Genomic DNA, 24,646 nt, shown 5'->3' with positions numbered 1-24,646 from the left:
AAAAGAAAAAAGAAAAGACAAGTTGCGTTAAAGAACCTTCTCGCTTTATTTTAGCAATGAGCATTAATCTAATGCATATAAATGTGAAGGAAGACACAGTTTAACGATATGTGATATGTGTTGCCCCATGAAAACAGAACTACGTGAAAGATTTCCTGTGTCCACACGCTGTGACTGACATGTAGTTGTCTGAAATGTGCAAAAAAAGAAATGGGAAGAGGAGGGAGGTGGGGGGGGTGGCATGCATCCTACGCAGCAGTTGGCCTCCTACTCGATCTCATTGGAGGTTCTCGAGGTGGAGCTGTCCTCCGTCTCTGTGGGGGAAATGTAGAAATCAGAAAGCTGCAACGTGGCTCAGATTATAGCGGGCAGCGTATTAAATGAGCTGTTTACCTGGGCAAGGGCCACCTTCAAAAATTATGTCATCAAGAGCGATGTCACTCCTCACCGAGGATCCTCTGGTGGCTTCAAATACGATCTGGGACGTAAACCAGTATTTAGGTTATTCTTCAAAGCTGTTGGACAGTTTAGGGACCTGAACCCTCATCTGTTGGCTCACTGACACGGTTACCGGCCACATTAGAGGAGAGCATTCACGTTACAAAACCCATATCCCAGCTCCATAGTGTCGCTGCACCCTTCCACCACAGATCGGAGGCTTGAGGAGCAGCACCAGCACCTTACTGGCATGTTCAACGTGAGTTTTTCTTTTTACCTTTCATTATTTCTTCTTCACGATTACAGTTTTTAAACTACTTTGTAATTTTAAAGGAGAATTCCGGCCATTTTACAAACATATCCCATCTGTTGGAGACCCAGGGAAGTTTGCCAAAGGGAAAACCGCGAGAAATTTTCATGCCCGGTGCGCAAAGTTGTCCGATTACGCTGATTTCCATGAAAGCTGGCTCTTTCGCCTGAGGCTCTTAACGTGTATTTTGACCGAATTGGCCGTGGTGTCAGTAGCAATACAATTCAACCCAGGGGCTAACCATACCATTAGCTAGCACAGACATGATACATTTTGAGATTTCAAAAACAGCGCACCTAACTCTCTTAGCTTCCGTGTTCCACAGGCGTGCGCACAAATTGATCGCCGAAGTCATACACTATAGTATTCCAAAATGATCTTTTATGGTTAGCCCCCTGGGTTGAATTGTATTGCTACTGACACCACGGCCAATTCGTTCAAAAGTATTTTGATACACGTTAAGAGCCTCAGGAAAGGTTAAACGCTTGCCCGATGGAGCCCGCTTTCATGGAAATCAGCACAATTGGAAAACTTTGCGCAGCGGGCATGAAAATTTCTCGCGGTTTTCCCTTTGGCAAACTTCCTTGGGTCTCCAACAGATGGGATATGTTTGTTAAATGGCCGGAATTCTCCTTTAAGCTTCTTGATAATGTGAACATGAAAAGTTTTGGGTTTAACGGTCACATGGAACTGAAAGGTTCTGATAATTGGCTATATTACAATAAGACTGAGTTATTAAGTTCATGTAGACACCTTAATCTGACAAGAAATTGGATCGGATCGGATTAAGACCCGAGATAACTCTGTTGAAAGTCAAATTAAACCTGCTTGTAGACGCTGAAGCACATGGTGAATCAGACTTTGCGTTCTGCGCATGCTCCAGATGTTTTCCCGGGGTCGTGACCCGGAAGTCAAAGGAGACGATATTCCTGTTGTTGTCGCCGTCAGAAAGAAACAAACAACGCGATGGAGAATGCTCCGTTGGGCATCGAGTTTGTGCAACAAGCAGCTCATCACAGACCAAATGTAGAGGGACGTAGCTTCATCTTGCTCTGCGTTCTCCATCTTTCTCCAATGCCTGAGTTTGGTTGTTGTTGTTGGTGGTGAAGAGGTCAACAGGAAGTGGCTCTATTAGCAACAGCTGGAATGGGTACAGCGCCACCTATCATACCGGGGTATGACACGCTTTGTGCCTCTGATCCCATTCATTCACCGCCATATATCCAAGGAGAATTACCCTCGCTCAACTCATTCTTATTGTAATTTAGCCAATAATCTGATCCTTTCAGTGCCATGTGACCCCACTGATAGAGAAGAGTTCAGGATCAGATTTCTTCTGGTGTTACTTGAAGTTTTCTCTCTAACTGAATCAGCCACATCATGCCACTCATTTGAAGATGAAAAAGTTGACGGCTCTTTTCCTAATCTAATTCTACTTCACCTCATGCTCTCTCTGAGGTGGAATAACAACCCACTGAGACCCATTATGAGCAGTAAGTATTTTCCAGTCTTCAGTTCAAATATCTAAATAATAATGCATGATTTAAGGGTTATTTTTTTTATCCCACTCTTGCCTGATGTTGTCTGTTACAGTCGTACTCCACTTGGGCCCTCAGCCAGGCAACGCTCTGCTCGCCGCTCCGTTGCCACAGCAACACGTCCTCCTCCTCGTCGTCGATGAGAACTCTGAGCTGGCCTGTGCCCGAGCCATACATGTGATAGAAGAACCGCAGACACTGGGGGCCCCTGGCCCCCCTGAGAGGGCGGGACAGCAGCCGCACGCTCTGGCCGGGCAGCATGGGCGACGCCTCCATGAACAGGTAGTGTCCTGGCAGACAGTGAAGGAAGAAGTTTGTCCGTTTATAGACTTATAGAGCTCTGTTTGAGTCGTCCTCGGTGAGAAATATCCAGTGAGTCTCTAGCGGGATCCTCACCGAGACCGGAGGTGTGGTCCCCTCTGGGGCCGGTGTATGAGGTTGGGGTGGATCCTCTTCTCAGCTCCCAGTCGGCAGCGTCGCCCTGCTTATCCTGAGTGTAGCCGCACATCCCTTCCTCAAAGTCACAGTGTCCAGAGAGAGGAGACGACAACAGTCCTGAAAGAAGACGAATTAAACAAACTGAACCCTCGAAACAGAACTGCTGAGTGAAAAAAACAAAAAGTAGGGCTGAGTAAATTTTATCGATACTGCGATATATATCGATATTTGGTTTCCCGATAAAGTATCGATTTTTCAGCCGCGAGTATCGATTTAAAAAAAAAAATATATATATATATATATATATTTTTTAAGCAAACTTTATTGAAAAGTCAGACGTTACAATTAGTGAAAACACAGAAGATTAAGGTGATACAATATAATGCCGGGGGGGTCACATTATACAAAACAGGGAAAAATTAGTTCATAAAAATGTTGTATAAAGTGCACAGCTCTCACGTTTGTGACATGTTCGTTTGTTTCTGTTTGTCTGGCTGTGTCGTCCTTCCGGTTCAAAGGTCGGACCACCGGTCCAATCAGCAACGATTCATGTCAAATCACACTGTCCCTTTTTTTCCCAGAAAATGATGTAAGTGTATCGAATTGAATCGCATCGAATCGTATTGTTTTGTACCGTATCATATCGTAAAGTATCGAATCGTATCGAACCGCATCGTATCAAATCGAATGGAATCGTACTGTATCATATCGTAAAGGATCGTATCGTTTTGTACCGTATCATATCGTAAAGTATCGAATCGTATTGTTTCAAATCGAATGGAATCGTATCGTATCGTACCGCATCGAATCGTATCGTATCAAATCGAATGGAATCGTACCGTATCATATCGTAAAGTATCGTATCGAATCGTATCGTTGGCTGAATATCGTGTATCGTATTGTATTGTAAGATTACTGTATTGCTACAGCCCTAAAAAAAAGCTAACCTTTAAAAAGATGCGGATAATAATGCAGCTTGTTACCTGCCGTTAACTCACAGTCGCCGAGGCTCAAACTGATGTCGTCCAGAGCCACGGAGCCGCAGTCCCAGAAGCTCCTGCAGGTGCTGACGAAAGCCACCTGAACAGCAAAGGCTGACAGTGAGCAGAGGCCGCCTCATCGGCTTTCTCCAAGTCTTACAACCACTAAACGTTCGGGTCCGGGCGAGGATGGCTCCAGATGTTGCTCATACTCTGCTCCAAAGCCGCGTGTCAGAATCTTAAACCTCTTGTGAGGATGAAAAGAAAACCAAATGCGCTGCATTTAAAAAGGCAATAAGTTAAGAGGGAAACAAGAAGTCTGTGAGGAAATCCTCTCTCTGCTTTGTCATCTCGATGAGTGATTCTGCTCACGGTTTAGCGATGGTGTGCTGGACAGCAGCTGGACGGCCAATAAAGGAAAATCACAGGCGTTTACGGTAAAAGGTCAAACATAAGAGCCACAAAGGTTCTTTCATTCTTTGTGGATTTGATCTGTTTTTCTCTCTTTTCTTGTGTCATAAATTCTTATTTATTTTCTCCTTCCCTCATTCTTTTCTAATGTGTCTATGCATGAAATCTGCACGATATCTTTGAATTTATCTGGACTGTTGCTTGTTTTTAAATAAATTTAAATGATTTTATTTGTTTCTCTTTATATTCTTTTATGTGTTTTAATGCTTCTTCCACTCCCTGCTGCAATGTTTTTATTTTATGTGCAGCACTTTGAATTGTTTTGTACATGAAATGTGCTACACAAACAAACTTGATTTGGATTCCCTTTCTTCCTTCTTTTATCTCCATGTGTTCAGCTTGTCTTTTCCACCCTTAGAATCTCCCCTCCTTTCCTACATTCCCTCTCTCCCCCTCCTCCTCCTTCCATTTCTCTGTTTTTATTTGGGTTTTTACTACTCTTACGACTCTCCATCGACAGTTCCGCTTCCTCCTCCCTCACCTTGGCAGGCTGCGATGGCTGGAAAGTGACGTCCGCTGCGATCCAGATTCCTCTCGACTTCTCTGCCTGAGTCCAGATCTTCTCCCGGCTGCCGCCCTGCTGCCGCAGCAGATAAACAGTCAAAGCCTGCTCCGTCTGGTTGAATCCTGCCGTTTGCCAGAGATATTTACGATCAGTCACAAAGATTCACGCAGACACAGATATGACACTTGACCAAAGTCACTTTTTTTGGGATGCAGCTCACCCCTCAGGGAGAAGTAGAATCTCAGGCAGTACTTCATGTTCCCAGGCAGAGTTGGACTGATTAGGCGGCTAACGTAGCCGGAGCGCGGGCCCAGCTGGGAGTGAGCCAACAGGAAAGATCCTGGAGGGAGAAGATGGCTCTTATTTTCTTGCGAATCTCTCTTTTCCTCAGTTTGCCATGAATGTTCCCATCAAAACTCACACCTGTTAGTAGTTTGCGACGAAGTTTCCTCTAATCCAGTCCAACAATTTCACTGGTTTTTAAAGGGATAGTTCGCCTCTTTTGACATGAAGCTGTATGACATCCCATACTAGCAACATCATTTATGAACATTTTCTTACCCCCTGCTGCGTCCTGTGAGCAGAGTTCCAGCCTCGTTTTGCACTGGAAAAATCTAAATCTTACCAAGCATATTTTTCTCATTGAGTATCTCATTACACTTAATATAAGACACAACTGCCTAACAAGTACCATTTCAGCCAGATATAGGGACTTGTTTTAATACAATACATCTTGAATATCTTGTTAAGTGAAAAAGTCTTGAAAACAAATTGTTTTGAGTCATATTTCACAAGAAACAAGCTTTTTCTTTTTAATTTGAAGAGGTTTTTAAGCTAATTCCAAGATCACTTTTAACTCAAAAGTCCAAAAGAGTAATACATTTGCATCACAAAATCGTTCTCCAGGAGTCTGACCTCACAATCGCTTGGCACTATTTTCTCTCCCTTCGTATCACTACGCGCTGCCGACAGCCGCGCCTGTTACGGTGTTTGCTGTTCGGTCTGCACGGTCTACACATGTAAATGTACTACTACTAAAACCTGGAAATCTCTTGCTCATTATGTTCGTGCATGAACCACACATACCAGTTCCCGTTTGTAAGAATCAGCTGAAAAAAGGGGAGTGAAACCCCTTTAGCACAAGTTTCTTGTGTTTACCTTAAATCCATGTCACTTCTTTTTAATGTAAAAGTACTTTATTTATACAGCCCTTTACAGACAATCCTTACGGTGTACCAAAGTGCTTTATAGCAGGTAATAAATAAAGAGAAGAATAAGTAAAAACAATAAAAGAACAGTGAAAGCAATAAAATACAATAAAATCGAATAAGATAAAAGTGTCATCATACTACTGGGTATTAAAAGCAATCCTAAATAAGTAGGTTTTTAGCCTAGATTTGAGAGAGAAAATAGGGCCAAGCGATTGTGAGGTCTGACTTTTTCCTGGAGAACGATTTTGTGATGCAAATGTATTACTCTGTTGAACGCATATTGTTTTGAGAAGCAAAACGCTTTAGTTTTTAAACCCCAGCCAACTAGCCGGAACTACTTTCATCAACACCAAAACGAGGCTGGAACTCTGCTCACAGGACGCAGCAGGGGGTAAGAAGATGTTCAGAAATGATGTTGCTAATATGGGATTTTGAAAAAATGCCCCTCCAAACTCTTAGAGAACATTTCTTTTAACTAAGTTTGTATTTTTTGTACCTCAGTGAGTGTTTGGTCTAATGTAGTTTGATGGCAGATTTGTCGCTACAAATGACAGTTGGCAGCGTAATTTGGTAAAATAAAGAGAAGTGAAATCAAAGGATACACTGGAAAAAATGCCCCTCCAAAAATAAGTAAAAAAACAACAAATAAAAGACGTTTTTGCTTGAAATAAGCAAAAAAATCTGCCAATGGAACTAGTGAAAATCGGCTTGTCAAGATTTCTTGAAATAAGATGTGATATTTAGGACTTTTGAGTTAAAAGTGATCTTGAAATTAGCTTAAAAACCTCTTCAAATTAAAAAGAAAAAGCTTGTTTCATGTGAAATATGACTCAAAACAATTTGTTTTCAAGACTTTTTCACTTAACAAGATATTCCAGAGTATTGTATTAAAACAAGTCCCTATATCTGGCTGAAATAGTGCTTGTTAGGCAGTTGTGTCTTATATCAAGTGTAATGAGATACTCAATGAGACAAATATACTTGGTAAGATTTAGATTTTTTCCAGTGGGATGTCATAAGAGGCAAACTATCCCTTTAAAGCTGCAAACGCTGACCTGGTGGGTGCAAGTGGGCAGACACGCGACCGTAACCATGTGGTTGGCTTTCTTTATGATTAAAAACGATGCTAACCAGCGTCAGCTGGTGTGCAGAATGTGTTGAATGAACCAGGAAGTAACTCTGCTTTAAAACCAAAACTATCAGCCAAAAGCCTAAAATCCTCCGTGGAGGTGAGGAACGAAGGCCTTCAGCATCCCACCTACAATCCCTCCCCGTGTTCCCACCTGCTCCCGTGGTGTGGTCTCCATTCCTGAATATGTTGGGCTTCACGGACACTCTCCTCCACGATGACTCCATCACCTGGTCTTGCGTGTAGTGGCAGAAACCCGACTCGAAATCACAGTTGGCGATGGAGGGGTCAAAGATGGGCTCTGTGGAAGAAATGCAAAGAGTCGCTCTGTCAATGCTGTGCTCCTCTTTTACTTCCCTTAGAGTATACTCCATGGTCCGTGCAATATTTGTAGGATTCACGGGATGCAGCTCACCTGCGTCTGTGCTGCAGAACTCGGGAGAAAAGGAAATGTCATCGAGCGCCACGTGTCCGCCGCTTGCACTTCTGAAAGCCGCTTCAAAGACCACCTGAAGGGACAGAACTGCGTGTTATTCTGTTGCTCTTCTGATTTATTTTGTCCAAGGACATCACACACAGGAACCTGCTGGCCTTATATTTTATTCAACATTTGGAATTTTGAGGAAAAGAACGGCGCTTTTAGGTGAACGCATCAGGAATTATGGATATATATTAGGATATATGATTATAAGTTCACCCTCTTACACTTTGAAGGTTTTATGGGACTATGGGATTAGGGCTGGGCAACGATTAAAATCTTTAATCTAATTAATCACGATTAATCGCATTTGTACGCAAAATCCAAAAATGAATCCAAAAGTAGTGTGTAGCTTTTAGCATTTAGTTTTATTTTAAATGTGCTGCCATATGAATGAAAGTGCCATAACATTTGTTGTGCAAACACACTTTTAACATCAGCATCTTTCTGTAGTTTTTATGTAGAAGCCTCGCTCCACTGTCTGTTTCCTTGAATGACTTGCTGCTATCAGTTGTGTGTTTTGCCTTTAAGTGATATTTTAGACTGGAACTACTACGCTGAGAAGACAATTCAACTTGGCAGTGTTTACAGATGACTTTGGTTCTGTCGACTCCGCCGTCTGGAAGAACTTTAAAATGAAAACGGCCGAGTAAAAGTTCCGTACCCTTCTCCATGTTTGGTGGATCCGCCGATTACTTTCTTTTCCTGTTCCACAGCAGACAGCAGCAGACTTTTACAAAATAAAAGCCTGTGAGCAACAGACTTTTACAGAATAAAATAAATAATGAAACAGGGGTGGTCCGTGGCGTAGTGGGTTGAGCAGGCGGCCCATGTACAGAGGCTATAGTCCTCGCTGCAGCTGGCCCCGGCTCGAGTCCCGCATCCGACGGCCCTGTGCTGCGTGTTGTTCCCCCTCTCTCTGCCCCCTGCTTCCTGTCTCTTTGAACTTTCCTATCCATTAGAAATCCATCAGAAGGTTCTTTGTTCCCACAACCATAAGGCTTTTTAACAGTGACTGCTGAGTTCTTCTCAAATTGATTGATTTTTATTTTTTATTTATTGAGTCATTTATTATTATTATTATTAGTTAGTAGTAGCATTTTTATAAGACTTGGTATTATTATTGTTGTTGTTAATATACAATCATTGTAAATATTAATACTTTTTTGAGCTACTTGACTAATTTGAATATGAATAAATGAATAAAGTATTTTTCTATTCTATTTTATTCTATTCTTCTATTAGATTTGGTTCTTTTAGTAGGAGGCTTAAGAACGGACCGAAGTAATTCAAGTGAAAATGAAGTCTTTATTGTTATGGCAACAAATGTAGTATTTCAGCGCTGGTCTCAGTATGACAAAACTCTCGCAGGAATCCGTCAGACAGAGCCCCTTATTTCCGGTAACAAGTTGCATATATCTCTTCTAGTTTCCCACGGTGGATCCCGTGATGATCAAATGTGATTGGATATGAATCGTACTAACCCAAATAATGTCTCTGAGTAACCCAAATAATGTATGTGTGTGCCTTTCGCACCTGGATCTCAGGGTTCCCTGTTCTGTCTGGGTCAGTCTCTGTAAAGGTCATGTCGCATGTCCTTTATGGAAAACTACTGGGCCCATGTCTATTAAATAAGCCAATTTTAACACTTCCATTAAAGGCACAAAAGCTCCCCCAAAAAATAAATAAAATAAAATACCTGCGTTAATAAAATATATAATAACACAACAAAATGCAGCTAAAATGCAGAGGCAGTGTGTGAAAAACCTGTTGTTGTAGATTTCCTGCTGTGTTTGGGACCCAGTCTAAAGCGAGCTGTAGCCGTGGGACAGATGGACGTGCGTTCCCACTTCCACTGACAAACATCTGGAATGTTTTCCACCTGTGAATAACCCTTCTAACTGTAGAATGATGGATTCCAAATGGTTTGCAAATGGTCTTATAACCCTTCCCAGTCTGTGATGATGGCTGGTGTCTTTCCTCCTTGGCCTGAATGCAGACCAGCCAACTGCTAAAACTCAATCAATTAATCAAGTGCGTTTGATCACCAGCACCTGGCTGCTGCTTGCCCCCCATGGTTGCTATGGAAATGGTGAGAGTGAACTTAGTTTTTTTTTCCACGCTGCCTCTGCAGTTTTTCAATAAATGATGACAAAGGTAAAAAGGTTGTTTTCACCTCATTTTTACATCTGGTGAGGACCAGATTTTTATTGTGTGTAATTCTCTCGTTATTTTTGCTTTATTTCCCTTTTCATGGCAAAAACTCGCCTTTTTATTAATCCGATTCACAGTTTTAGAGTTGCCATGAAATTACTCCCTGCATGTTTTAGAGGAGATCCATGAATATGCTAATGATCTAGCCCTCCTCTCTATGGCTGCAGCTGGTCCACAGGCAGAAAGCTGTGCTGGCAGATACTGAATTTGAATAATTCTGTTGCCCTTCTGTCCATAGTATATGCAGGGCCGGCCCAAGCCTTTATGGGGCCTTAAGCAGAATTTCCCCCTACCATCACCTCAGCTCCAGATGCCTCATTATTCCATAGGCTACACTGTTATGTTTGATACGGACCCACAATCATTTTTTATTATTAAAAATGTATTATATTTTTATTAATCGATAAAAATAAAAAACATAAATGTATTAATATTAAACTAATTTATTAATATAATTTATTAATCACCCCATTTATTAAATTAATTTATTATTATAATTTATTTAAATTTATTAATTATTTGTAATCATCTTACATTATACAGGTGTCATTCTTGTTTTTAACCTTAAAGGGATAGCAAACTCATAAATATGGTTTATTAATTAACTTCTACATAAAGAGTGATGTATAAGTATGGTTCATTAATTTAACTATTTGAAAGTAACATCAGCAGGCTGGAGACTGCATTTATAGTAAACACGTTAAATCGTTTAATTTCTTTCAGATGTGCAATAGTGTGCAAAATGTTCAAAATCCAAATACAAAATAGAATCAAATGACATTCACATTATCTTACAGAAAAATAAAGTTGTAATCAAAATTAAATACTTAAATAATAAATACAATACTTAAATAATTTTGCCCAACGGTGGCAGCAGCCAACAAGAGGCATAAATTAACCTAGTATTAGTATTTTGTCAAAATTATTATTTTTTTTTTTCTGGTGTAACACAATTTCGTTTAAATTATTCAATGTTATTTTAATTTCATGTATATATTTACTTTTTTATCACAACGTCTCGGTGCTCTCTGGGGCCCCCTGGTGGCGTGGGGGCCCTAAGCGACCGCATAGTTGGCATATGCCTTGGGCCGGCTCTGAGTATATGGGACAAAACCCTTGAGCAGATTGAACTCAGAACTGTTTTTATCTGTTTGGGAAACATTGTCACATGTACCGACCTGTACTGAGTACGGGGCCCTCATGTCGACCTGCACAGGTATCCATTCTCCAATGGTGTCGCTCCATTGGGCCTGGTCTTCGGACCCTGCCCTCCACAGCTCCTGGTATTGGCCCAGGCGGTCCCGGGAGAAAACAGAGAACAGGTTTCCTCTGTCCTCCATGCGTTGGTACTGAAAACTCAGGCAGCCGGACATCGGCACGTTGGTCATGGGGGAGGCGAGTTTGGCCACCTCTTTGAGGGTCTTGGAGTAGCCGGAGTCGGCGTACATGAAGTGGCCTGAGTTGAAAGTGTCCGAGTTTACTCTTAAGCATTCATTCCAAGGCCAACAGAAAAGCAGGGCTACATGTAATTGTTTCCACAGCCTTTAAATGACTATAATCCAATCTGAAGATGCTCCTAATTACATGTTTACAGCACTATAATCTGTCGGTTTGTTTATCTCACTCTCTCCCATTTTGAACTGCACTGGAAAAAATGCCCCTCCAAAAATAAGTAAGAAGAACAACAAATATACAAATATAAAGTATTAAATAAGCAAAAAATCTGCCAATGGAACTAGTGAAAATCGGCTTGTCAAGATTTCTTGAAATAAGATGTGATATTTAGGACTTTTGAGATAAAAGTGATCTAGAAATTAGCTTAGAAACCTCTTCAAATGAAAAAAAAGCTTGTTTCATGTAAAATCCGACTCAAAACAATTAGTTTTCAAGATTTTTTTAACAGTTTATCATTTAACAAGATATTCCAGATGTATTGTCTTCAAACAAGTCCCTATATCTGGCTGAAATAGTACTTGTTAGGCAGTTGTGTCTTATATTAAGTGTAATGAGATAATTTGACTAGAAATGAGACAAATATACTTGGTAAGACTTAGATTTTTTCCAGTGTTTGCTGTCCTCTCACATAGTTTGTGGATTTCTTTCAGCTAAATGAAGGATATTCATCTAAGACCTTCGTATGAACACAGAAATGTCACCTACCTGTCCTGTTGTGGTATGTGTGGTCATCCGGCATATTCGTGTGGAGGAAGTTGATCCCGCCTCCTCCCACATACCAGTTTACGTTGACGTTCCATTGGTTTGTGTATCCACACAGGTGAGGCTCCTCAAAATCGCACTCTGGAGGCAGATGTAAATGTACTTTATTTATACAGCCCTTTACAGACAATCCTTATGGTGTACCAAAGTGCTTTACAGCAGGTAATAAATAAAGAGAAGAATAAGTAAAAAGTGAAAGCAATAAAATACAACAAAATCGAATAAGATAAAATAAGGTTAAAGTGTCATCATACTACTGGGTATTAAAGCAATCCTAAATAAGCAGGTTTTTAGCCTATATCTGAAGAGGCCCAGGTCAGAAATAAGACGCAGCTGGACGGGGGGCTTATTCCAGAGCCTGGGGGCAGCTTTGGGAAAAGGCTCGCTCACCCCAGGGTTTGTATTCTGACCTGGGCACTTCAGCAGAAACTGATCTGTTGACCTCAGAGCTCTACCAGGACTGTTAAAAGCTCCGATAAATACGACAGGGCGAGGCCGTTAAGAGCTTTAAAAACCAACATTAAAAGTTTAAAATCAGTTCTATAAAGGACAGGAAGCCAATGGAGGGAGTTAAGAACAGGAGTGATGTGCACACGTCTGTTGGTGTTGGTTAAAAGACGGGCAGCAGCGTTCTGCACCAGCTGAAGGCGGCTGAGAGAAGACTGGGAGACGCCCACATAAAGCGCATTAAAACAGTCTGACCTTGAACTTATTAGGGCATGGATGGCTTTCTCAAGGTCATGACGACTTAAAAACATTTTAACTTTGGCCAGGAGACGAAACTGGAAAAAACTAGTCCTGACGACATTGGCTGTGTTCGAAACCGCCTACTTCTCCTACTACTCCTACTACTCATACTACTCATACTGACTTTTTTCCCGGATGCATACTAGATTCTCTGAAATGTTGGTATGCATCATGAGGTTACTACTCATACTCAAACTACCCAAGATGCAACGTAACGTGACGTTGCCGATCGTCATTTCCTGTCAAAACGGCAGTTTCAAGCTAGCTACAACGAGGGTAGGTTCACTTCCTGTTTTCAAAACAAAAGCACCAATTGTATTGTAATGGCTTTCCCTCTGATAAAAGGCAACGGGTATTTTATTTTGTGAAAATAACCGGAAGTGCGTTGCTCACTGCGGCTAGCTTTAGTAGCGCCGAATTCATGGGAACTAAATTGTAAACAGCCGGTATTTTGTCAGGTTTTCAACACGTTGGGGATCTAAACGACTACTTTCTCACCTGAAAATGTTTCAAATGTTGCTAAAGTTTACAGAGTTTAGAGCTTAAGAGGAATCAGCTTCAGGCCGGCTGATTTCGGCTCTGGCAGGAGCGAAATGCATTGTGGGTAAACGCTCTGCATACTGTCTGATTGATGAGTATGGAAGTATGCAGTATGTAGTATGCGGTTTCGAACACAGCCATTGTTAATTTGTTTGTCCAACCTCAGATCAAAGGTCAAAGGTCACTCCCAGATTTCTGACAGTTGAACTAAGCTTTGAAGACAAGGTGCCAAAGCCAGCCGTCACAGTGTCCCCAAACACATTCAGTTTTGTCAACATTTTAATGAAGAAATTTTGTTTTTTTCTTGTTCTTTTATTCAGATGAATAAGAAAGAATCCACATTAGGGAGGGAAAGACGTGAAAGTGATATGCATGGTGTGTGTGAAGTCACCGACCCAGGCAGTATCCAGGAGTGATGTGGATCTCAAAGATGGCCACGCTGCTCCCGACGCTCATCCCGGGTTTACCCTCGACGACGACCTAATCAACAGCACATGCTCTGTTAATGCCCCGTCAGTGCTGATGACGGCTGGCCCAGGAATGACGAGCCAAAAGGTTAAAAAGGGTGGACACGTGAAAAACACAACAATCTGATGTACTGTTCAAAGGGCCACTGCTGAGCTGAGCAGCAGGTGACCCGTAAAACGTGCAGCGGGAGACACACTTGTTAAAATAAGAGGTCGGGCCTTTATGTGTTTTGGCTAAAGGGTTCGGGGGAAAAATCTGCGTTGTGCAACAGGGCTGAATCTTTGGGAAGTTGTCGAGACTGATTCTAGACAATAAATTAAACTAAATCAGCAAGAAGAGATGCTTTGTGTCGGCCTAAGCTGAAGCCTTGCTCCTATTTCATGTCGCCTCTCAGTAACTGTTCACAGTTTTCCAGGATGTTGACATTTCCTGACTCGTTTTTCTAACTCTGACACTCTCCGTGGTCACAGTTTTGTTAGAAATGAAATGTTGCCAACTTGGATTAGTCGCCATAGTTAGATATTTTTCTGGCAGCAGCTTACGTTCAAAACACTGCCCTTCTAAAGAAGAAGAGTCACTAATATTCACTAATAGACTTGAGTTCACTGGAAAAAATGCCCCTCCAAAAACAAGTTAAAAAAAACAACAAATACGAAACGTTTTTGCTTGAAATAAGCAAATAAATCTGCCAATGGAACTAGTGAAAATTGGCTTGTCAAGATTTCTTGAAATAAAATGTGATATTTAGGACTTTTGAGATAAAAGTGCTCTTGAAATGAGCTTAAAAACCTCTTCAAGTGAAAAAAAAAGCTTGTTTCATGTGAAATATGACTCAAAACAATTTGTTTTCAAGACTTTTTCACTTAACAAGATATTCAAGATGTATTGTATTAAAACAAGTCCCTATATCTGGCTGAAATAGCACTTGTTAGGCAGTTGTGTCTTATATTAAGCGTAATGAGATACTCAATGAGAAAAATATACTTGGTAAGATTTAGATTTTTTCCAGTGTTGTCCTGAGCTGTGCTGGAGCTGCACCACAGAGACGGAGCGGAAAAAGTGGAGCAACATCCGCTGCGCAGCAGCTGACAGACGTCTATGACTTTCAGAACATTTAGGACAATTATCATCATGCAAAATCACTGCAAAGACGCTGACTTCAGCGTAACTGGATGGTGGTTTCGTCGGATGACGCTTTGCTTATAAAATCTATCTTTTAATAGAACGGAGAAGAAGCCTTGCAGTGCTTTCAAATGGTCTGCAGCTGAGCGTTTAGTCTTAATGGGCCACTTTTCAGGCACTATTTTCGACTTCTTTCCTACTTTGAAAGCAGTAAGAAATGTGAATGAGAGAACTTTTGACAGTATATGTGAGTGCAATGAGTAGCAGAGGAGAAAACAGATTTTAAGCGCTGGAACAGAGCCCAACGCAAATGTCACATAACAACATCATTTAAATGCTAATTAAGTGCATATGATGTAATCTAGTAACATTTACTGACCCAGAACAGCTACATTTAATTAGAAACAGTTGGAAGCATTGAAATAGATTTTCCGCATGAAGAATTTAAGGGGGTGTTCTCAACTGCTGCCTGATTAGCATTGTTTGGCTCAAAAGCGGCAGATAAGAGAGGACAAGCTTAGCTAGCCTGGCTGTATTCAATAAGAGCTGCTTATTAGTGTCTCTAAAGTCCAATAACTGATTAATGTTACATTTTGATTTGGTTAATAATCCATACACCAACAAGAATGCTTCCAGCGTTTATGCTAGGCTAAACTATGCTAAGCTAAGCTAAGCTAAGCTAAGCTAAGCTGATTGTGTCCACAGTACAACTATCCTCTCTTGGAAAGAAAAGCAGTTGAATCTGGGAAGATATAATCTAAGAATTAGTATTTTATTTCCCAACCATGAAAACTAGAACTTTGTGAAAGGTAAAAGCTGTTTGAGTTTGTTGTGATGAGAAAGATTAAAAGGCTTTGGCGTTAAGTGTAGCGGTGACAAATGAATTTGTGTAATCTTATTGTATTCAATAAGAGCTGCTTATTAGTGTCTCTAAAGTCCAATAACTGATTAATGTTAAATTTTGATTTGGTTAATAATCCATACACCAACAAGAATGCTTCCAGCGCTTATGCTAAGCTAAACTATGCTAGGCTATACTAAATTAAGCTAAGCTGATTGTGTTGAATCGGGGAAGATATAATCTAAGAAGTTGTAGCTAATTTCCCAACATTGAAAACTAGAACTTTGTGAAAGGTAAAAGCTGTTTGAGTTTGTTGTGATGAGAAAGATGAAAAGGCTTTGGCGTTAAGTGTAGCGGTGACAAATGAATTTGTGTAATCTTGGTCTGCCTGCGCCGAACATGTTTGTGCCCAGGGGCCCGTGCACACATCGCTCAGGTCTGGCACACCATCATGTAGGTCGCAGGTCTGCAGCAGCACGTAATATAAACACACGCTATGCTGTTCCCACAGTGTTTAGATAATGACAACACACTTCATATCTGGCTCAGCTCATGCCTGCATGTGTAGCGTCAACTTACATCTGTCTTTTCAGCAACACCCTGAAGTGTTTTCGGCTTCAGCTGGGGGGATTTCCAATTTTATTAATTGATAGCCTTCTCTGGAATAGCCAAAATTAGAAAAGTAATATAACAATATGTGCCTGGTGCCAGGAGGAGGACATTTCGTTTATAAGATCAGATTGTTTTATACTAAGAAAATAGTTTTCCTTTTAAGATATGATGACTTTGAAGGTTCGATGGAAGGCCAATTAGATGACATTGCTTTACAATATATTATAGAAATGCCCAATCAAAATTATCTTCACTGTTTACTCTTGCTAATTGTTATGTAGTCTTTTCTTTGTCTTATATTCTAGTCACAGAATAGATTTAAAAAGCCTGCTGATGGTTTACAATCTGTGATGTATGTTCAGGACTCAGGTCAGCTGGTCCAGTCCAGAGTCCAGACTAAACATGGAGAAGCAGCATTTAGCTGTTATGCTGCCAACAAGTGGAACAAACTGCCAGTGGAGATTAAACTTTCACCAAATGGAGACATTTTTAAATCCAGGTTAAAAACATTTCTGTTCTCATGTGTCTATGCATGAAATCTGCACGATATATTTGAACTTATCTGGACTGTTGCTCGTTTTTAAATTCATTTAAATGATTTTATTTGTTTCTCTTTATGTTCTTTTATGTATTTTTAATGCTTCTTACACTCCCTGCTGCAATGCTTTTATTTTATATAAAGCACTTTGAATTGTTTGTACATGAAATGTGCTATACAAATAAATTTTGATTTGATTTGATTTTGATTATAAGCATTATTTTTATAATATTATGATGAATTCTTGTGGTTTTCCCATCTTTAACACTTAATTTCCTCTCCTTTTAGCTCAAATCAAACCTAAAGTACGAATAATTTATTGTCACTATGTTTGTTTCAAGCCGGCCTCCTTCTTAAACACAGATTATATCTTATTGGGGGAGTATTTTACCCTGTAAGGCTCAGTGTTGTTCTGCAGATCCATGCTGGAGATGACCCAGCTGTCGGAGGGTGTCTGACTGCTCCACAGCAGCTTGTCGAAGCTCTTCCCCTCGGTGCGCTGCAAGACCTCCAAACTTCCCGATTCTGCGATCTGGTAGACGAGCCTCAGGCAGCTCCAGTCCTCAAACTCCAGAAGTGGACTCAGCAGGATCCCTGTAATCTCTCTCTTTGGTTCGGAACCTGAACCTGTGTTGTCATCTGTTTCCTCATTTGTCGCTGTTTCCACGGCAACAAAATGACCTGAAGGAAGAAAAAACAAACAAAAAACTGCATTTAGAACTGCGAAAGGTTCAGATTTAAGGATTTTACAGGGATTTGTGAAAGTTTTAGCTCCTTTAATGCAAATAATAACACTGTTTCTAAACATTATTTGATTGTCAGGCGAGTTCTTGGTGCGATACAGACGGCTGGAAACACCAAACGTAATTCTGTGATCTAAATATTACAGTTTTTACCATTTTTACAGTTGTGAAAATGTGGGAACACGTCTCAATGTAATGGATAATGATAACTTGTGGCTCAATGCCTTGCAAATGCAGTGGTACTATGAGTTGAATGCTAATATGTTGCCTGTTTTTCAAGAGTTTTGCAATAAACATTTCAGCCTAATGGTGCCAACAAGAACAGCAAGGATCAGGTGATCTATTCAGATGATGCTACATTCTCTGGACCTTGGAAGTGGGGAATTGCAGCTCTTTTGTGCCTGCTTTTTGCTTTACGATGAACTTTGGTTACTAAGGGAACACATGAGCTAATGATGCTTTGTGTTATGCTTTATATGCCCACAAGGACATCTGACTTTCAACGAAAATAAGACAGAAGTGATGGTGTTTGGTCCCAGGGGCTCTTGCAAATCCCCTCCTGTTGACTTGGGGCCCCTCGGTGCGATACAGGAAGCCAACAGTCACAAACTTGGGTTTTAAGATGGACGGGGATTTTAAATTGGACCGGCAAATTTGTGCAGTAGTGAAGTCCAGCTTTTTTTTTTTATCTTGGGCAGCTGTCAAAGGTGAAGCCCTTCCTCGCACATACGCACTTTGAAACAGTAATACACGCCTTCATCACATCTCGGCTGGATTAGAGCACATTACTCCCATTTTAGCCTCCCTCCACTGGCTGCCTGTGCATTTTAGAGTCCATTTTAAGATTCTTCTATTTGTTTTCAAATCTTTAAATGGACTCGCCATTGTTCTTATGTTTTATTCCTTAAACTTTGTGTTGTTATTCATGTACGGCACTTTGTTTCAGCTACGGCTGTTTTTAACCCCTCAACGCCTAAATTTATATAGCTGTATATAAAAAAAAAAAACGTTGTGTGTGTTTTAGCCTTTAAGTAGATGGTAAATAATGCTGAGATTATTAATTTCCCTTTTGCACAAAAAATAAATAGAAATTTTGGCATAATGGTCAATAATAAGATAACAACAACACAGTAATATAACAGTGAAAAAACAATGTTTTTTTTATTCACCCTTTTCTTTTTTTACATATTTATTTATATAAAGGTTCCTAGGTCTGTAGTGAATATGGACTAACCGACATTGGGGGAATAAAGATGCTATCTCAGCTGGTTGATTGAGTCAAACGGTTTGTAGCATATATGCGACAATAGGCGTTAAAGGTGGGGTAGGGGATCTTTTTCTGGAACATTTTTTTTACATATTGCTTGAAATACTCTTCACACCCCCATTGCAACCAATTAATTAAAAGTTTTGACACAAATATGAAAAGTTTTAGTGGCCTCTAGAACGTACAATCTAGGAAAAACACTATCCGATCATACTGAACGGACCGTTAACAATGATTGGATACTGATGCCGTCTATCAAACTGCAATCTGCTCCTCCCTCCCCCTCCTGCCCCCTGTGCGCGTACCCTGCTCCGTGAACGAATTACGCGTCCAGAAGCTTGGCAGGAAGCTAAACTAGAGCCAGCTTGGCTAGCACCTAGCATTATTAAACGTATAGTTAGCATATACTAAATACTAAATACGGCAACGATCGATGCTTGCTGTCAGAACAGCGCTCGTGCACCTTCGTGCTCGTGCACGTTCATGTACTCTAGAGGCGTGGCTTCGGGGGGAAAGTGAAGAAAAGGGTTGGGACTTTTTACTTGTGTATTTTCAAAATGCAGCTTCGCTGGACTCAAAATCCAGGATCTCCTACCCTACCTTTAAGGGGTTAAAGGGCTTTATAAATAAAGTTGAGTTGAGTTGAGACTTCTAAGTGGTGTTCTTTACATGTTTACCAGTCTCTTATTTCAGCACTTTCAGCACCATCGGCACTGCTCCAGGAACTGCTACTACAAAAGTAAACAATGGTAAAATATTGCCCACATAAGCAATAACTTAATAGCCTCGGAATTCCCATGCTGCTTTGCGTGCAATTTCATTCTCACTGCAAAGTCAGCCTGGAAACCACCGCCCTTATTTTTGCCAGAGTTAGGGAACCAATCACAGAACGACGGGGGGCAGCAAGACGATGACGACGTCCATGCGCTACACCGAAGCTTGTAGAGTGTTAATCCAACATGGCAGCGGACACAACGTTACCGTTCGATGCAGCCTTAGAAAGTGTTTTGAGTAGCTTAGAACGCAAGTTTACTTTTAAAAAAGAGCAACGTTTGGCGTTGAAAGATTTCATTGCCTTCTTCCTCGTCGAATTTCTGTCGCTCTACATATGTCATCTGGTATAAGTGATACAATTGGCTATGAATCGCGCGCAAAGCAGCATGGGAAGAACCAGACGCCATTTGATAGACATTCGTAGCGCCCAATAAACGGCTCTAGGCATTCGTAAACCACGCCTCAAATACGAGAAAATGCACACCTAGTTCCCAGACCACCATCTCATCGAGATGTGGACGCGTCAGCCAGGCTAATAACTTAATGTTTTCTGCTAAAAACTTAAACAAAACACAGAGGAATGGCGAGCCAAAGGAAACGGGCCGACATGTGGTCCATAGAGGGGATCGAATCGCCAATCTTTCCGATCGGTGGCCGACCTGCTGTATTGTTTCTATGAGTTATTTTGACCAAAGCGTGCCGAAGATTTCGTGAGGACCTCAGGAAATTGTGTCATAATAGGCCCCCCTTTAAACATGATCAAAACTAGAAAAAGTTTCTCTTTTGGAAACTTTATCTGAGACTAGATACAAAAACTGAGTGATACAGGATTTAGATCCAAAGCAAAAAAATCTCTGACTTGGTTCACCATGAAATCTTCCCTGCAGCTTCCCCCTGCTTCGGGGGCTTTAGAGCTCTCCTTTCTGGTCTGTCATTTATTATTTGTCCCTGTGGAATGCTCTGTTGCCCGGGGGCTGCCTACAGCATATCCTGACCAACACTCACACCAGGGCCGAGCTCATTTCCCCTTCAGTGTGGAAAATTCCAATTCCATCTTCCTTTTTTTGTGTTTATTTGCCAACAAATTGCAGTTATCTGTACATTATTTCTGTCTGTCAAGCGAACGTGCGGTCGTGATTGAATTAGGTCAGATGCTCTCTATGGATCCACCTAAAAAGTGCCGAAATACATTTGACATGACTTCATTTTTCTGCTTCTCCGCGCAGACCACATAAAGGAAAATGAGAGCTGAGAGCTGGAGAACTTGAGCACACCAGCATGGGACCAACTGCGGTGACCTCCTTAATAAGCCAGCGACAAAAAGGATGGAAACAGGAAGAGAAAGCCGTTAATGGATGAGAGGCGCTGCAACATTCAGGCAAGTATGGGCAAGGATTATTGCAGTTTTCTGTTGAAATCCCGGTTTATATTTCCACTCCACAGACTCTCGTTACTCATAAATCTTGCCATAATTTTTTCCATCATGGAAGATCATGAAGTTCAATGATCTGGTATATTACAAAATAATGCAAATAATGTATAGAGCTAAATCAAAGTTACTCCCAATCAGCATACATCTCAAGAAACAAAGTATAATTTAAGAGACATGTGCAAATTAACTGTACCAAAGGCCAAAAAATAAATGAAAAGGAGATGCATATCTGTTGTTGGGGTTTCATTATGGAATTATGCTAATATAAATGTAAGATTTTTGTAGTACATTTTTGGTTTTCAAAAGGATGGTTTCAAGTACAAGTATTTATAATTTGTGAAGGATTTTGTGTTTATTTATGATTTTGCTTCATTTTGCTTATATTTTTTTTACTTTATTGGATGCAATTCTGCTTTTTTTGTCTTTTCTCTTTTTACTATTATTTTCTTCTTACTTTAGTATTTGTAAAAAAATATAGGTTGATGGGGAGCTTAATTATAGGCTTAAATATAAGCATTATGCTTCATCCTGTGCCTTTTCAGTCACTTAAAAAATGCTGTGATTGTACTGAACACATTTGTTGTTTACTGTGTGACTGAATAAAAACAAACAAAAAATAAATAAATAAAAATTTAAAAACAAAATAATAATAAATAAATAAAAAATTGCAATTTTAAAAATAAACAAATAAAAATAAATAAACAAATAAATAATAATATTGCACAATGTTTTGAAACCAAACTAAACTCTTAGTTCAGAATTATTACAAACCAAAGAATAGATTGATTGATGAAGAAAACAACCTGCAGAATAATGTATCATGGATATTATTTCTGAATGATACAGCATGGTACAACTGTCATAAGGTACATTTTTCTGCTTTTTCTTTGGGTACATTTTTGCGATAACCCTATAAAAACAACGCAACGACCCACTTTTAAGTCATTCCTCTCAGTCATCACACTACAATTGTGTGATGGTAGACTGCTCATCTGATCGAGTTTAGCTCCTTTCTTCATGTTCCACTGTGTTTGGAACATTGTTGGGCAGCAACCTCGTTCTGAGAGCTATAAAAACTTCAGTTCAACTTTTCACAACACGTACACTGGAAAAAATCAAAGTCTTACCAAGTACATTTGTCTCATTTCTAGTCAAAATATCTCATTACACTTAATATCAGACACAACTGCCTAACAAGTACTATTTCAGCCAGATATAGGGACTTGTTTGAAGACAATACATCTGGAATATCTTGTTAAATGAAAAAGTCTTGAAAACAAATTGTTTTGAGTCACATATCATATGAAACAAGCTTTTTTTTTACATTTGAAGAGGTTTTTAAGCTAATTTCAAGATCACTTTTATCTCAAAAGTCCCAAATATCACATCTTATTTCAAGAAATCTTGACAAGCCGATTTTCACTAGTTCCACTGGCAGATTTATTTGCTTATTTCAAGCAAAAACGTCTTTTATTTGTTGTTTTTCTTACTTATCTTTGGAGGGGCATTTTTTCCAGTGGACACACACAACACACACAGATTTACGCTCTATTGTCAGAACACGGCACAGTGCATTTTATATACCTGATTCATGGCTTTGTACCACTCCGCAGCACAAACAGTGACCTGACACGTTTATGCGCACCGAATAAAAGGTCGTTAAAGTTCAGGGTCGGTTTACTCTAGCTGGACTGAAACGCTCCGATTTTTAGCATCAACAGAACCCGAGCCCCTTGAAGCAGAACCACTTTCGTGTCACAGTTGCTATGACGATATGCTGCTGTTGGAGCGCCAAAAGTCTCCGGAGACTGTTTGCAGTCATCCTTCTCTGTTTATTGTGCATGGGTCTCGGTTTGTTTTCACTTTGTCTGCACAGTTGCACTGTTTCCACAGAAGTGTAATTGGAGTGATCGGATCATGTAAAACTCCACTCATTTGTTAGCTTTGATCAGGCTACATAAATAGACAATGACATAACTTTGATGTGGGTGTGTCGAGCACTCATTCATATCAGCTGCAGTACCAACCCTTCGGGAATGCCTAAATGTGTTATTTCACTGACTCCAGATGTTCAGGGATGCTGGAATCAATACAGACCAGATGGACCCCTTTTTTTGGTGGTGGTTCAGTGGTGCCTTCCTATTGAACATCCAAAAATGCCACGACAAAGACCTGAAGGAACTTAACAATCAGACGAGTAAAGAGTCAGTTTTAAAGGGATAGTTCGCCTCTTTTGACATGAAGCTGTATGACATCCCATATCAGCAACATCATTTATGAACATCTTCTTACCCCCTGCTGCGTCCTGTGAGCCGAGTTCCAGCCTCGTTTTGGTGTTGACGAAAGTAGTTCCGGCTAGTTGGCTGGGGTTTAAAAAATAAAGCGTTTTGCTTCTCAAAACAATATGCGTTCAAAAGAGTAATACATTTGCATCACAAAATCGTTCTCCAGGAAAAAAGTCCTCACAATCGCTTGGCCCTATTTTCTCTCCGGCTTATCCGGCAAGTGCCATGTATTAAATATATTTTATAAAAATATTGTATTATTTTTTAAATATTATTAAAAATAATAATATATTAAAATAATATAATATTTTTATTATTATTATTAAATTATAAAAATGTATTTAATAATAAATAAATAATGAATTAATTAAATGACAAATTAGATTAGTATCACAGCATGCAGTGATACGAAGGGAGAGAAAATAGGGCCAAGCGATTGTGAGGTCTGACTTTTTCCTGGAGAACCATTTTGTGATGCAAATGTATTACTCTTTTGAACGCATATTGTTTTGAGAAGCAAAACGCTTTATTTTTTTAAACCCCAGCCAACTAGCCGGAACTACTTTCGTCAACACCAAAACGAGGCTGGAACTCTGCTCACAGGACGCAGCAGGGGGTAAGAAGATGTTCATAAATGATGTTGCTGATACGGGATGTCATACAGCTTCATGTCAAAAGAGGCGAACTGTCCCTTTAAGTACCATCTTTGTGCGGGGCCCAGCTTGTAAAGTCAGCATCTGACGTATATCCGCAGGTGTTGGATTCAAAGTTGCAGGAGCCCGGCAACAGCTGGCTGTAGGCTTGGATGGCAGCTTTGAGAAGAGAGACGTTACAGAGAGGGAATGGTAAGTATGAATCATCGCCATTGACAAAAAACCCAACAGTGGCACAACCTTTAAGGCATACTCACCAGCAAAAGTCAGGAGGTAGAGCAGGAGCATTGCAGCTTTTAATGGTTTAAAGAAGAGGAAAAAACTCTTCACACTCAGAGGAAATAAGGGAATGAAAAGTGGGCCTCGCATCCAGAGTGGAGAAAATACAAAAAAGCTGCAAAGGAAGTTTGTTTTTGGAGACTCCTCTTGTGTGTGTTGCCTGAGTGTCTCTCCAGCTCGTCGACTGGCAGCACACTGCAGACTCTCTGCGGGGAGAACGGGGACAAGGGAAGGGGGAGGAAGGGAGAGGAAAAGGAGGAGGAGAAAAGAAGGCGAGTGACGGGGATGATGGATGATGTGAAGCCAGAGCAAGGGAGAGGCAGAGAAGGGAGAGCGGGAGGTGTGAAGAAGGGAGAAAGCTGTCAAACATTACGAGAGACAAAGCCTCAACAGTTATTTTTAGAAGCTAAAACTAC

At 40.4% G+C, this 24,646-nt stretch overlaps 1 protein-coding gene across 1 annotated transcript; it reads right to left on the bottom strand.

Moving 5' to 3' along the window:
* Nucleotides 1-27: 27 nt before the first annotated feature.
* Nucleotides 28-24,413, bottom strand: LOC142373042 (MAM domain-containing protein 2-like). Its single transcript, XM_075456099.1, has 15 exons — nt 24,209-24,413; nt 24,000-24,110; nt 17,189-17,478; nt 13,612-13,696; nt 11,873-12,010; nt 10,891-11,168; nt 7,436-7,529; nt 7,175-7,321; nt 4,901-5,020; nt 4,657-4,802; nt 3,708-3,804; nt 2,683-2,841; nt 2,323-2,576; nt 394-478; nt 28-314 (listed from the first exon to the last, which is right to left on the bottom strand). The coding sequence occupies exons 1-15, from the start codon at nt 24,318-24,320 to the stop codon at nt 268-270; spliced, it is 2,163 nt and encodes a 720-aa protein (XP_075312214.1). The 5' UTR covers nt 24,321-24,413; the 3' UTR covers nt 28-267.
* Nucleotides 24,414-24,646: the final 233 nt, after the last annotated feature.

The sequence above is a fragment of the Odontesthes bonariensis genome, chromosome 22 (genome assembly GCF_027942865.1).
Source record: "Odontesthes bonariensis isolate fOdoBon6 chromosome 22, fOdoBon6.hap1, whole genome shotgun sequence".
Taxonomy (NCBI): Eukaryota; Metazoa; Chordata; class Actinopteri; order Atheriniformes; family Atherinopsidae; genus Odontesthes; species Odontesthes bonariensis.
The sequence above is the reverse complement of the archived record's forward strand: the minus strand, read 5'-3'. Positions and strand labels throughout refer to the sequence as shown.